Consider the following 15,866-nt stretch of genomic DNA (forward strand, 5'->3'; position numbering starts at 1 on the left):
ACTTGGGGAATGACAGGGGGGCAGTTCCCGATCCCTTGGGGGAAAGGAGGCAGCTCTGGGCCCCTTGGCAACCTCATTACCCACAGGGCTCCTGGCCTTGGCCCTGGCGTCTCCAGGGCTGCAGGAGTGGGTGTGACCAGGGCGGTCTGCAGGGTGCCAAGGCACTAGCTGGCCTTGCCCCCTTTGGTCTGGGTCATCCTCCTTTCACACTAGCTCTTTGCCCAGCCACACGAGCCAATGGGTACCTGTGCCTGACCTTAAGCCTTAGATGCCCATGTGCCTTTCTCCAGGGCTCCTGCCTGCCCATGTGATTCCTGGCCGTCTCCATGTGGTGAGGCTGGGGGGCTGTTGGAGGCCACCTACCAAGATGTGGGACATGCTGGTCCTTCCTGTTGGGGCTGGGATTTTGGAAACTGTGGATGGGGCCAGCCTCCAGGACGGCCACCCTCAGCTGCGTTGGCCTGATTTCCCTGCGGGAGCTCAGTTCCCACTGGCTGTGGTAGCACAGGCCCAGGTAGATGTTGCTCCCACTACCCCAGCCCCCTGAGACCTACCCTGGGTCCCCATCCTGCCAGGACCTGGGTTTGCCCGTAGAATCTACTTCCTTTGCATGCGAGTGGCTCTGCGTGGACTGGCCCTTGGGGGGCCTGTTCTTTGTTTGATGCATCCAACCAGTGGACTCTCTAGGACAGTGGTCGGCAAACCGCGGCTCGAGAGCCACATGTGGCTCTTTGGCCCCATGGCATGGGCCACGAAGTTTCAATCGCACTGTACGTGCGCGCCCGCACATGGTATTTTGTGGAAGAGCCACACTCAAGGGGCTAGTTTTCTGACCACTGTTCTAGGACAGCTAGGTTGGATTCTGAGTGTCCAGGGATCTGTAAGGGGTGACTTGGGAGAGCAGTTTTGTTTTTTTTAACATATTTTTGAAAAAGCGAGGACTACGCCCTCCATCTTGCCCCAGGGTAAGGGCTAAGCCCTCCATCTTACCCTGGATCCTCCATTTTTGGGCAGCCATGTGCTCGGCAAGGAGCTTCTTCCCGGAAGCCCAAGCCTCTGATAGCCACACCCAGGACTTCTTTGAACTAACCAATGACAATCAAGGGAGGTGCACGCCATAGACATGACCACATCCTATGTAACAAGACACCGACTTGCGCCTGGCTAATCAGCAGGGCCCACAGTCCTTTCTCCTCCCCTTACTCCAACCCCCTATAAAACCCCTCTCCACACAGAGTTCTCTCTCTCTGCCACTTGCTGCTGCGTCAGTAAGGAGGGTAGGGGAGCCAAGCCCAGGCTTGAATAAAGACTCTTATGCTTTTGCATTGGACATGGCTGGCTCCCTGGTGTGGTCTCTTGGGGATCCTGAAATCTGGGCATAACAATTTTATTGATTTTTTTACAGAGAAGAAGAGAGAGGGATAGAGAGTTAGAAACATCGATGAGAAACATCGATCAGCTGCTTCCTGCACACTCCCCACTGGGGATGTGCCCGCAACCAAGGTACATGCCCTTGACCAAAATCGAGCCTGGGACCCTTCAGTCCACAGGCCGACGCTCTATCCACTGAGCCAAACCGGTTAGGGCAAGGGAGAGCAGTTTTAATGGAGCCATAAAAGTGCCGGGCCCTCCTAAAGGACAGCTGTCAGAGGCTCCCCACAGGGTAGGGTGGCCTTTGCCCAAGTCCCAGGACCTTACACTGGGCCAGCGGTCAGGGGTGAGTGCCGATGCCACCTGGCAGGGTGCGGGTCCTGCACCGTTTCCCACAAAGCGCCAGGTCAGGAGGCTGGGTGGGTGGGGTGGAGATGTTCCTGGTTCTGCTGGCTCTACAGTGTGAGGTGCCATGGGACTCGCCCTGACGTCACCCAATAAAATACCTGTGACTCAAAAAAAAAAAAAGAAAGAAAAGAAATGTAGGTTGTTTCCATATCTTGACTATTGTAAATAATGCAGCAATAAACTTGGGGAGCAGATATCTCTTGGAGATCCTGATTTCAATTTCTTTGGATATACACCCAGAAGTGGGATTGTTGGATTGTATAATAGTTTTATTTTTTTAATATTTAAAAAAAAACCCACAGAAAAGTACATTTAGAATAGAAGCAATACTGTATTTGTGTACATGCTATGTGACATGGGTACAAGATTAGAAATAGAGGCTCTGGTCAAGATGGTGGTGTAGGTAAACATGGTACTGGAATCCTCCCATAACCACATAAAAAATACAACTAATCTTAAGAACAACCGTCATTCAGAGTCTGAAATCCAGCTGAATGAAAGCCCTACAACTAGGGAATTAAAGAAGAAGCCACATTGATACTGGTAGGAGGGGCGAAAGCCTTGGAATGGGGCGGTCCCACACCCATGTGTGGAAGTTTTCAATTGGGAAGGATATCTTGGCTACAGAGTTTCCCCCAAGGAACGAGGTGTCCCAGCCCCACACCAGATACCTCAGCCCAGGGCTCCAGTTCTATGAAGAGAAGTCCCTGTAACTTCAGGCTGTAAAAACCAATGGGGATTGTGGCTGAGTGACACAGAGGCTGCTGGAGTTCCAGGAAGTTCCTTTTAAAGGTCCTACCTGTGGACTTACTTGGACTCACTTCCTCTGAGCTCCAGCATTGGAGAAGCAGCTTGAAAGGAACCAGGGACTTTTGGGGAGGAACTAAATGACCTGGCATCAGGGCATCTTTCTTCTAGACAAAAGTGTTGCAGGAGGCCATTACATCTTTGATGAGCCTTTCCCCTACAGAGCAGTCAGGCAGGCAGCATATCTGAGTCTCCATCAACCTGGCTCATGCTGTTTGCTCTGCCCTAGTGATTCCCTGAGACCTTTCCCCACCCAACTTGTGGGCTTATCCAAGGCTTTTCACACAACCTGCTTCTCTTGTCCCATACTTTGCACTTTCCTAAAATTTCTCAAATGAGCAGCTCTAGCCTCTGGATACTCTCTACCTCTTGCTAAGTGACCCCAGGCTGAGCACTAGCAGCAGCCTACCTTAGTCCACAACGTGGCCTGACTGGGGCATCGCCAAGCCCAATACAAGTAGCAGCCATCTAAAGATTGCTCTGTAGCTTGTACCAGAAAGCCCAGGCAGGGCATAGGCTCTGGCTGACTTTGCACCTCCAGAAGGCCCCATGGCCAGTACACTGGGTGGACATCTTCATATCATGTCAGATTACAATCCTACTACTTCCACGAGTGACACACTCAAGGGGTAGATTCAATGAACATCAAAGCCCCACAGAAGCAAGTCCTTCTCTGTAGAGTGGACTCCTGCACAGAAGCTCTTCTGCTGTCATAGCTTGTCCTCACAGCCAACTGGTCTAGGGCAGTGGTTGGCAAACTGCGGCTTGTGAGCCACATGCAGCTCTTTAGCCCATGAGTGTCGCTCTTCCACAAAATACCATGTGCGGGCGCACACGTACAGTGCGATTGAAACTTTGTGGCCCATGCACAGAAGTCAGTATTTTGTGGAAGAGCCACACTCAAGGGTCCAAAGAGCCACATGTGGCTCACGAGCCACAGTTTGCCAACCATTGGTCTAGGGGGGTCAATCCCTCCCAGTCATGCAAACAGTAATCAAGGCTCAACAACAGAACAGGGCACACAACCCACACAAGGGCACACCTGGAGTGCCCAGCTTAGGTGACTGGGAAGGCTGTGCCACTGGGCCCTATACTACACAAGGCCACTCCAGCAACAATGGGATGCTTAGCAGCTCTACCTAATACACAGAAACACACATAGGGAAGCAGCCGAAATGTGGAGACAAAGAAACATGTCACAAGTGAAAGAACAGGAGAAATCTCCAGAAAAAGAACTAAATGAAATGGTAGCAAGCAAACTATTAGACACAAAGTTCAAAACAATGGTTATAAGAATGCTCAAGTAGCCGAAACTGGTTTGGCTCAGTGGATAGAGCGTCGGCCTGCGGACTGAGGGGTCCCAGGTTCGATTCCGGTCAAGGGCATGTACCTGGGTTGCGGGCACATCCCCAGTAGGAGGTGTGCAGGAGGCAGCTGATCGATGTTTCTCTCTCATCGATGTTTCTAACTCTCTATCTCTCTCCTTTCCTCTCTGTAAAAAATCAATAAAATATATTAAAAAAAAAAAAGAATGCTCAAGTAATTTAGTGAGAACTTTAAGAACTCAGTGAGAACTTCAACAGCATTAAAAAGGACATAGGAAGCATAAAAAAGAACCAGTCAGAAGTGAAGACTACACTAACCAAAATGAAGAATATTTCACAATGAATCAACAGTAGGGTAGAAGAATCTGAGAATAAAGTCTGCAATTTGGATATGAGGAAGCAAAAAACACCCAATCAGAAGAGCAAAAAGAAAGAAGAATTGCCCAGTGACTGAGCTGCCCCAAGGACTCAGCAACTTTCCCCTTGAGTCCCCCTTACTTTCCGATGATCTGTCCCTGCTGCCTGTCTTCTCCTGCCACAGCCTTCCACAGGCCATTTCCACCAAGGGAAAGGAATCATATGGTATGTCTGCTATCCAGAACCTCCACTCTTTTGACCTCTTTGCTGATGCAAGTAAGGGTGGTGATCTGCTTCCCGCTGGCACTGAGGGTTATATCCATAGAAGAATTCAACAGAGAAACGGCAGGAAGACCCTTACTACTGTCCAAGGGGTCATTGATAATTATGATAAAAAGAAACTCGTGAAGGCCTTTAAGAAGGCCTGAAATGGGCTGTAATTGAGCATCTAAAATACAGAGAAGTAATTCAGCTGCGGGGTGACCAGAGCAAGAACATATGCAAATTCGTTAGAGAGGTTGGACTGGCTAAGGAAGACCAGCTGAAGGTTCATGGGTTTTAAGTACTTTGGGCTCACTGAAGCTTAAGTGAGGATTTCTTTGCAATGAGTAGAATTTCCCTTCTGTCCCCACAGGTGCAGGTGTTTTATCAAGGATGCTTATCCTGCTGATTGTATCTAGAGGTTAATTTTAGTTCAAGCTGTTGTTACAATAAAAGCCTAAGGAGGCAGGTGAACAGGCCTTTTTTGGCTCTTTATGCCAACTAGCCCCTTAGCCTCTCTTTCACAGAAACATGTGTCAGAGTAATCATTCATCCGTTGTTCAGGGTCTGCTGGTCAGACCCAGCAATGGGGGCATAGGGAACATAGTCAATAATATTCTAGTAACTATGTATGGTGCCTGATGGGTATGAGATTTTTTTGGATGATCACTTAGTAAGTTCTAAACCAGGGGTGGGCAAACTTTTTGACTCGAGGGCCACAATGGGTTCTTAAACTGGACCGGAGGGCCGGAACAAAAGCATGGATGGAGTGTTTGTGTGAACTAATATAAATTCAAAGTAAACATCATTACATAAAAGGGTACGGTCTTTTTTTTTTTTTAATTTTATTCATTTCAAACGGGCCGGATCCGGCCCGCGGGCCGTAGTTTGCCCACGGCTGTTCTAAACTTACTAAGTGATCATCCCAAAAAATCCTATTCTATTTTCACTGGGGTATACACCTGATACTAATATAATAAAAAAAATTAGGAATAGATGGGAAATAATGTAAATGCTCATCAAAGTGTTCCTGGTTAAATAAATTATAACATAACCACTAAATGGAATAAAATACATCTCTTAAAAAGAATGAGGAAATGTAGTGGTTTAGAAGGATCTTCAAGATATGTTCTTACTGAAAAGGCATACATAATATGCCAACCTTTATAAAGAAATGAAAAGCCACCCTAGATTTGCTGTGTATACATTAGGAAACTGAAAAGAGGTACTGTGCTTCTATAATAAAAGGCTAATATGCAAATAGGCTGAACGGCGGAACAACCAGGAAACCCAACAACCAAACAATCGGTCGCAGAGGCATTGGCCGTGGAGGGATGGTGGAGCAGGTAAGCAGAGGCACAAGACCAAGGCAGGGCACTGGTCGCTGTCATCGGGGTGAGCCTCTGGTGGTTACTGAAAATTCTTTGCTCCTGCACACTGCGGTGCCAGTGCCACCGCTCATACCTGCTGCTGGTGACCAGCGCCGGACCCAATCACTCAGCGCCATCAGCAGAGCCAGGGCTGGCACCATCAACGCATGGGAGCGGCAGCAGCCAGAGCAGGGCTGCCAGCAGACAGGGGACCAGGGGTCACGGCAGGAGGGCCCGGGCGGGGCCGCAGGGTATGGGCCGAGATGGCCCCTGTGCCTACAGTAGCCTCGTGGCCAAGTTCCTTTTGAGGTGCACAAATTCATGCACTAGGCTTGTAGTATAGAATAACTGTAGGATGAATTTCAAGAAGCAAAAATTCTGGGCCAAAGGTACTTATTTGAAATTTGAAAGTTACTTATAGGTATTGTTATGTTGTCCTCCATATATGTCCAATTTTGCACTCCCACCAGTGACTGAAGGACATGAACATTTCCTCACAGCATAGTAAGCCGTTAAATGTCTGGGTTCTGCCAGTCTATCTAGTTGAAATATTGTAGATCAGTTTTAATTTGCTTTTCCCTTGAGTGAAGTTAAATATTGTTTCATATAAAAGTCATATATATTCCCATTTCCATGAACTATAAGTTCATATCTTTTTTTTTTTGAGAGAGAGAGAGAGAGAGAGAGAGAGAGAGAGAGAGAGAGAGAGACATCGATGATTATGGTTCCACTTATTTATGCATTCATTGGTTGATGCTTGTAAGTGTCCTGACCTGGTATATAGTGATATGAGATGATAATAGCTTGTGCTGTGAGTTATGAATATTTTTTCCCAAATTGTCATTTGTCCTTGGTTTTTCTGAAACCCTTTGACATGGAGATTTTTGCTTTTGCTTTTGTTTCCCATTTTCTTTTAAACCTGTAAGATTTCTAATCCCAAAGTTTTCTCAGTGTGTTTGTATGGTTTCTTTGTTTATATTTGAACCATTTGAAATTTATCTTGATGTATAGTATGAGATAAAGATTTTTAAAAAAATTGTATGGCTACCTGGTTACCTCAACACCATTTACTAACTTGTCCACATTTTCTCAACTAACTGTTTAAAGATGTCCTCACACTGCTATCCTACTATGTGCTATAGATCTTACACTAGCCAAGGTTCCAAGGTTCTTGGGAAACCAGGGTTCTGGCAGGATTGATGAAGCCTTATGGGGGATCTGAAGTGGACATTCTGTGTGAATAAAAAAGAAATCTAAGAACTCAAAGCAACTTCATAGTGTGTGAACATTTCTCACTGTATCTAAGTTGACAATCAAGATAATTGAGTTGTGATATGATATTAGTTTGAAGAGAAACCAGTTCGCCAACCTCAAAGCTGCCAGTCCTTGTGGCGCTGTAGAGACAAGCTGGGAGGTGTTACCACAGCTGGTCTGTGAGAGCTTCGGAGATGATCTGGAATAGGAGCTGAACACCCTGAAGCTATCAGGGAAATAATTACTTTTTCATTACAGGAGAGAGGAGGAGGGGGGGAAGAGAAAGAGAGAGGGGGGGGGGTTGGAGACCCTCTGTTTATTTTGGTCCTTTTAAAGTAAGTAGTGAAAAGTTTCCCAGTTGGCATCATTGTCATCATATAGCTTCATCTCTTAGGATGAAGTCCCTTTTCCATTAATGACTTCCCACCTTTTCTATGAAGTTTAACTGCATTACTCTGCATTGAGATTGGGCTGTCACTTTGCCTCTGAAGATTCTCAGTTGTGTTGAGTTACTGTTAGCAGCTCTCTTAGGGTTTAGTGTTTCACCTGTTCCATTTCTACCCGCAAGTCATATACTTTGATTCAATTCTAACACAATCCTGGAGTTGGCCTCAGACTCCACTGGTTTAAGGACTTCATTCTCAAGACTGCATTCACCTTAGATGCCAGCTAGGTGTCAAGGCATTCCTGACTAGCTACAAAGTCAGGACTTCCCACGGCCCCCTCAGGTTTAACAAATCGCTTGAACAGCTCACAGAACTAAAAGTACTATGCTAATAGTATTATTACAGTTTTACTATACAAGATACAACTCAGGAAGTTATCTATTTCTGTGTAACAAACAACCCCCAAACCTGGTGACTTTAAACGACAACCATTTTAGCCCTGGCCGGTGTTGCTCAGAGGTTGAGCTGGACCCTATGGTATTCCTCAGTTAATTGAGGACAATATCTTGATTACTATGGAGCACAGAAGGGCATCTTAGATACTGTTTCAAAAGCAAAAGCCATGAGTCCAAAACTGACTAATTTTCTCACAAAAGAAAAGAGCTTGGTTGGGGTTTCTATCTCTCTCTGCCTCTCCCTTCCTCTCTGAAATCAATTTTAAAAATTTTTTTAAAAAAGATTTCTCTTCACCAAAGGTTACCGCAGGACAATTTTAATAGATAACAGATAGAAAAATGTGTTTGCAATATCTAAAAAGAAGAAAGGTTAATATCTAGACAATACAAAGAACTCATGCAGATGAACAAAGAAAAACCAGAAATCCCTATAGAGAAAAGAGCACAGGATGTGAACAATTGCCCTGGCCAATGTGGTTCAGTGGTTGGGCAATGTCCCATGGTTACTGGTTTGATTCCCAGTCTGGGCATAACCCTCCTGGGGGGATCAACCCTCTAGTAGGGGGCATGCAAGAGGCAGCCAATCACTCTCACATCAATGTATCTCTCTCCCTTCCTCTCTCTCAAAAACTCAATTTTAAAAGTAAATAAAGATATATTTAAAAGAAAAAAATGTGGCTTTCTCGGGTCCTTGTTTCCAAGGTGACCAAGAAAAGAAGGAATAACAGTTGTGCCAAAAAAGGCCGAGGTCATGTGCAGCTTATTCATTGCACCAACTGCGCCCAGTGCGTGCCCAAGGACAAGGCCATTAAGAAGTCTGTCGTTCGGAACGTAGTGGAGGCCGCAGCCGTTCGGGACATCTCCGAAGCCAGTGTCTTCGACGCCCATGTGCTTCCCGAGCTGTGTGTGAAGCTGCATCACTGTGTGAGCTGTGCCATTCACAGCAAGGTGGTCAGGAACTGTTCTCATGAAGCCTGGAAGGACCGAACACCCCACCCCGATTTAGACCTGCGGGTACTGCTCCCACGACCTCCACCAAAGCCCATGTAAGGAGCTAAGTCTCTTTTTTTAAAATATATTTTATTGATTTTTTACAGAGAGGAAGGGAGAGGGATAGAGAGTTAGAAACATCGATGAGAGAGAAACATTGATCAGCTGCCTCCTGCACATCTCCTAGTGGGGATGTGCCCGCAACCAAGGTACATGCCCTTGACCGGAATCGAACCTGGGACCTTTCAGTCCGCAGGCCGACGCTCTGTCCACTGAGCCAAACTGGTTTCAGCAAGAAGCTAAGTCTTTAAAGAGTGAAGAAAAGTTCTGTGGGGGAAAAATAAATGGAAATTGTACTTCAAAAAAGAAAAAAAAATGTGAACTATTTGCAGAAGAAACACACAAGGCATCAAATATAGGATGAGTAGCCCCACCAGTGGGCTCAGCGGTTGAGCGTCAACCTATGAACCAGGAGGTCATGGTTCAATTCCCAATCAGGGCATATGCCCGGATTGCGGGCTTGATCCCCAGTGTGGGGTGTGCAGGAAACAGCCAATCAATGATTCTCTCTCATCATTGATGTTTCTATCTCTTTCTCCCTCTCCCTTCCTCTCTGAAATCAATAAAAAGTATTTTTTTAAATATATATGAGATGAGTAATCAAAGAAATGCAAATGAAAACAAGGAGATGACCTTCACACCTAGTACACTGGCAAAATGCAGGAAGCTGGTGGTGGGGACGTGGGAACTCAGGAACCCCATGCACTGTGAGTGGAAGTCAGCCTGGGACAGCCATTCTGACTGTCCTGTCCAGCTCTCAGAAGTAGTGGACTACACCTGCTCAGAGAAACACAGGGAGGTGTTTAAACGTAGGGGGGATGCTTGCTCAAACAATAGGGTAGGTACCTCAGTTTCCAGATTGAGACCTGGAAACTCACATAAATCACCCCATTATGTTGCCAGCCCACATCACAAAGGTTATTCTCCTGTGTCTGAGGACCAGAACCACAAAATTGCTTTCCTTAACTCAGTGGCTCTGGGAATACTTTCCGATGACTCAGTGGCTCCAAGAACTGAAACTATAGATAACCTTTAGAGCAGCGGTTCTCAACCTGTGGGTCGCGACCCCTTTGGGGGTCGAACGACCCTTTCACAGGGGTCGCCTAAGACCATCAGAAAACACATATATAATTACATATTGTTTTTGTGATTCATCACTATGCTTTAATTATGTTCAATTTGTAACAATGAAATTGGGGGTCACCACAATGTGAGGAACTGTATTAAAGGGTCGTGGCATTAGGAAGGTTGAGAACCACTGCTTTAGAGATTATTAACTTTGCTCAATTTTGCTTCTGTAAAACTGCTTTTGCAAGATAATTCCACATTCCAATGTCTAGCAGGTTGTGGGTTTTGCCTTTATAAGTTGGCTACTGCTCTCACTCAGGCACTACAAGATTTGGAGAGCATTTGCCCCCTCATAGCTTCCAGCTTTGAAATAAATGTGGCTCCTTACTTCAACTTCTTGAGGCGTCCTTGTGTGATTCGCGGGGTACATTACAATACCTAGAAGCTCCTGGGGCGTCCCCATGGCTGCCTTGCAGGGGTGTGCCCCATATGGAGATGAAGATTTGCCCAGACTGAGGAAGCTACCAAGCAGACGCCCCAGGTAGGCCTGGTCCTTTGGAGCTTGCTGTACTTACCCTCTACTGTCCCCTGTCCCCTGTCCCCACATACAGTTTCCTGACATTGGGCCCTAGCCCACAGAGTGCCCTCTGCATACCTCAGATTTCTGTTGCAAATTCTATCCAACGTTTATCTAGCAAATGCACTTAGCCAGACCCTGTTCTGAGCACTGGGATAAGGACTGAGGGTGAAGATGTTCCTGCCCACAGGGAGCTCAGTGGTCAGGGCAGAGCTGCCTGTCGCAGCCAAGGGATAGAGAATGAGGTCCAAGCTCATAGCACATCAGGGAAGGGAAAGGTCACTAACTAGACTCAGGAAGCTTTCTGGTAAAGAATACAAGAGGGTTGGCCTGTGAACTATGGGTAGGAGTTCATGAACTCACAAAGGGCAGGGGTGTCTGGAAGGACAGTGAGGGAAAGGGGTTCTTGGTATCCTGGGTTTCTGCAGCAAACCTGGGGAGCAACAGGCCTGGCCTTATACTCACCCTGCCCTTCCCTCCCCCACTGGGCTGACCATTGGAGATGCTGTGAGCACTGCAGCAGGCAACTTCCACAGACCTCAGGACGGAGTGCAGAGACCGAAGACACAGTAAGAACAGAACACTGGGAGACGGGGAGAGAGACTCTGTATTTTCCCCTTCTCCCCACCTGACCCCACCCCAGCCCCAGCCACCATCAAAAAAGGACCTGACCCTGAGGGCAACATTTCAGCCCTTCTCGTCATCCTGCTGAGGTTCCTAAGAAGGGGAGAGAAGAGAAAAAAAAATTTTAGTAACAATAATGATGACAACTCCATAAGCGTTTCTATCAGGCTTACTGTGTGTCAGACAACATTCTAATACTTTCCATGGGTTACAATGCCCATTCGTGTCTCCTTGCCATTTTTCAGACACATTCCCATCACAGGGCCTTTGCACATGCTGCTCTCACTGCCTGGAATACTTTCTACCCACATGGTTCGATCCCTTCTTTCAAGTGTTGGCACATCACCTTCCTACTGAGGTCTTCCCTGACCACTCAATTTAGAGTTGAAAAACCTTCCAGCACTCCCCATGCCCCTTTTCTGCTTTACTTTTCTTCTCACCACTTATCTCCTTCTAAAATGCCTTCATTGGCCTATGTGTTGGTCATTGTCTGTCTGCGCCATGAGAATGTCAGTGCCACTAAGTCAGGGGTTTGTATCTGCTTTGCTCACTACTGTTTCATCCTTAAGGCCTAGAATCAAGCACATAGTAGGTACTCAGCAAACATTTGTTAAAAATATGAAATACAATGAGGTAAAAGCTATCATACAGAGTTTCTGCTTTACCGACAAGGAAACTGAGGCACAGAGAGGCTAGGGTATTTGCCCCAGCCAGTAAATAACAGAGCTGGAATGCGAAGCCAAGCAGCACAAGAACAGGCATGTAGGCAAATGGAACAGAACAGAGACCCCAGAAATCGACCCAACCCATTATGCTCAATTAATATTTGACAAAGGAGGAGAAACCAAGATGGCGGCATAGGTAAACACCGGAGTTTGCTGCCTCGAACAACCACTTCAAAAATACAACGAAAAGACGGAATGGACATCATCCAGAACCACAGGAAGGCTGGCTGAGTGGAAATTCTACAACTAGAAGGAAAGAGAAAAGCATACCGAGACTCAGAGGAGGCGCGGTGCGGAAGTAAAATACTAAGGTACAGAGGCACACGCGGAGCGGGCTGGCGGCTGAGGGCACAGTTGTCATTTTCAATCGGGAGGGAGTCTCAGGCTCTGAGCTCCAGTTCCGGGTGAGTCTCTGGGGACCCAGACTCATATGGGAGAAGCACGACTGTCTGGCATTGGTCGGAACTCGAGGGCAGCTCTCTCTCCGAGGGGCTTGCAGTGATTACCGTGACACTGAGAAGCAGAGCCTCTGAGGGTAGGACTGAGAGCAGCCATAATTTGCTCGCTCCGCCCTGTTGATCCAGTGAGACCTGCCCTGCCCAAGTCCTGCAGGGAGGCTTTTGCTGGATAGCCTCAGGCAGAGGCTAGATTAGCACCTCCCTAGAGATCCAGGAGCCAGTGTACCCAGAGGTCAGAGTGGGACCATCCAGTTTGCAGCTCCGTGGAACCATACAGGACACACTCAGGGGGCAGACTCAGTGAGCACCAAAGCCCCATTGAAGCAAGTCTTGCCCCAGAGGGCTATCTCCAGCACAGAAGTTCTCCCACTGCAGACACAGCTGATTCTCACAGCCAATGGGCCTGGAGGTCAATTCCTCCCAGTGAAACCTACAACAATCAAGGCTTAACTACAACAAGAATGTGCACAAAGGCCACAAGGGGGTGCACCAAGAGTGTCCTCTTCAGGTAATTGGGGAGGCTGAACCACTGGGACCTAGAGGACACTTAGCACAGAAAACCACTTTATCAAAACAGGGAAGCATAAAAAATGCGGAGACAAAGAAAAAGGACACAAATGACAGAAATGGAGGAAAGCAAACTACTGGATATAGAGTTCAAAACCACACTTTTAAGGTTTTTCAAGAATTTTCTAGAAACTGCCGATAAACTTAATGAGACCTACAAGAAAACTAATGAGATCCTCGAGGTTGTGATAACTAGAAATTAAGCATACACTGACTGAAATAAAGAATATTATACAGACTCCCAACAGCAGACCAGAGGATCGCAAGAATCAAGTCAAAGATTTGAAATACGAAGAAGCAAAAAACACCCAACCGGAAAAGCAAAATGAAAAAAGAATCCAAAAATATGAAGATAGTGTAAGGAGCCTCTGGGACAGCTTCAAACGTACCAATATCCGAATTATAGGGGTGCCAGAAGAAGAGAGAGAGCAAGATATTGAAAACCTATTTGAAGAAATAATGACAGAAAACTTCCCCTACCTGGTGAAAGAAATAGACTTACAAGTCCAAGAAGCGCATAGAACCCCAAACAAAAGGAATCCAAAGAGGACCACACCAAGACACATCATCATTAAAATGCCAAGAGCAAAAGACAAAGAGAGAATCTTAAAAACAGCAAGAGAAAGTCAGTTACCTACAAGGGAGTACCCATACGACTGTCAGCTGATTTCTCAACAGAAACTTTGCAGGCCAGAAGGGAGTGGCAAGAAATATTCAAAGTGATGAATGCCAAGAACCTACAACCAAGATTATTTTATCCAGCAAAGCTATCATTCAGAATTGAAGGTCAGATAAAGAGCTTCACAGATAAGAAAAAGCTAAAGGAGTTCATCACCACCAAACCAGTATTATATGAAATACTTAAAGGTATCCCTTAAGAAGAGGAAGAAGAAGAAAAAGGTAAAGATACAAATTATGAACAACAAATATACATCTATCAACAAGTGAATCTAAAAATCAAGTGAATAATCTGATGAACAGAATGAACTGGTGATTATAATAGAATCAGGGGCATAGAAAGTGAGTAGATTGACTATTCTTGATGGGGAAAGGGGTGAGGGGGATGCGGGAAGAGACTGGACAAAAATCGTGCACCTATGGATGAGGACAGTGGGTGGGGAGTGAGGGCGGAGGGTGGTGTGGGAACTGGGTGGAGGGGAGTTATGGAGGGGGAAAAAAGAGGAACAAATGTAATAATCTGAACAATAAATATTTAATTAATCAAACAAACAAACAAACAAAACAAAACAATAAAAACCTTGTATTTGGAAAGTCTGGGTGTCATGGAAAACAATAGCACCAGGGCCCCTCGGTTCAGCCAGGCCTCAGGCCGGATGGGGCTTCATGGTTCAACTTCACCGGTAGCAGCCTAGAAACCCTAATAAACCTATGTCTTTCACACACACACACACACACACACACACACACACACACACACACAAATTGACAAAGGAGGCAAGAGTATACAATAGAGTCAAGACAGTCTATTCAACAAATAGTGCTGGTAAAATTGGACACGTATATGCAAGAAAATGAAACCAGACCACCAACTTACACCATACACAAGAATAAACTTAAAATGTATAAAAGACTTAAATGTAAGTCACAAAACCATAAAAATCCTAGAAGACATAAAGCAGTAAAATCTCAGACATCTCTGTAGCAATATATTTTTAATAATTCTTTATTGTTGAAAGTATTACATATGTCCCCTTCCCCCCCCATTGACCTCCTCCAGCCCACTCCCAGCCCCCACCCCAGGCCTTCACCACCCTATTGTCTGGGCCCATGGGTTGTGCATATATGTACACACGTTCTTTGGTAGATTACCTCCCACCCACCCACTCTCTGCCACCTTCCCTCTGAGACTCCACACTCTGTGCTATGTCTTGTAGCAGTATTTTTGACGATATATCTCCTAGGGAAAGGGAAACAAAGAAAAAAAAACATATGGGAGTACATTAAACCAAAAAGCTTCTGCACAGCAAAGGAATCCATCAACAGCCCTAGTCGGTTTGGCTCAGTGGGTCCCGGGTTCAATTCCGGTGTGTTTCTCTCACATCGATGTTTCTCTCTGTGTTTCCCTCTCTCTTCCACTCTCCCTAAAATTCAATGGAAAAATGTCCTCGGGTGAGGATTTAAAAAAAAAGAATCTGTCAACAAAATGAAAAGGGAACCCACTGTGTGGGAGGCCATATTTGCTAATGATACATCTGATAAGGGCTTAATTTACAAAATATAGTAAAGAACTTACACAACTAAAAATCAGGAAGACAAACAATCCAATTGAAAAATGGGCAAAGGTCCTGGTTGGCGTGGCTCAGTGGTTGAGCATCGACCTATGTACCAGGAGGTCATGGTTCAATAACCAGTCAGGGCGCATGCCCAGGTTGTAGGCTCCATCCCCAGTGTGGGGCATGCAGGAGGCAAACAGTGATTCTCTCTCATCACTGATGTTTCTATCACTCTCTCCCTTTCTCTTCATCTCTGAATAAATAAAAATATTTTTTTAAAAGGGAAAGAAAGAAAAATGGGCAAAAGACACTTCTCCAAAGTGGATATACAGATGGCCAATAGACATATGAAAAGAAATGCTCAACATCACTAATCACCAGAGACAGGCAAATTACAACCACAATGAGATATATGCCAGAATGGCTACTCTCACATCTGCCAGAATGGCTACTGTCAATAAATCAACAAACAACAAGTGTTAGTGAGGATGTGGAGAAAAGGAAACCCTAATGGAGAAAAGGAAACTATTGGTGGGAATGCAGACTGGTGCAGTCACTGTATGAAGTTT

The 15,866-nt window shown here is 45.8% G+C and overlaps 2 protein-coding genes across 2 annotated transcripts; both read left to right on the forward strand.

Annotated features, from left to right (window-relative positions):
• The first annotated feature begins 4,184 nt into the window (after positions 1-4,184).
• LOC132216350 (eukaryotic translation initiation factor 1-like) lies at positions 4,185-4,891 on the forward strand. Its single transcript, XM_059665514.1, is given in 2 exon segments — positions 4,185-4,700; positions 4,703-4,891. Coding segments are annotated over 2 exon segments (333 nt in total). The 5' UTR covers positions 4,185-4,495; the 3' UTR covers positions 4,831-4,891.
• Positions 4,892-8,666: 3,775 nt separating this feature from the next.
• Positions 8,667-9,044, forward strand: LOC132217346 (small ribosomal subunit protein eS26-like). The gene has a single exon (XM_059667452.1). It carries the CDS (start codon positions 8,667-8,669, stop codon positions 9,042-9,044), a length of 378 nt encoding a protein of 125 aa, XP_059523435.1.
• The last annotated feature ends 6,822 nt before the right edge of the window (positions 9,045-15,866 follow it).

This window comes from Myotis daubentonii, chromosome 15 (assembly GCF_963259705.1).
Source record: "Myotis daubentonii chromosome 15, mMyoDau2.1, whole genome shotgun sequence".
Taxonomy (NCBI): Eukaryota; Metazoa; Chordata; class Mammalia; order Chiroptera; family Vespertilionidae; genus Myotis; species Myotis daubentonii.

Coding starts and splice junctions, on each gene's coding strand:
- LOC132217346 (XM_059667452.1), top strand. CDS start 8,667: ATGTGGCTTTCTCGGGTCCTTGTTTCCAAGGTGACCAAGAAAAGAAGG.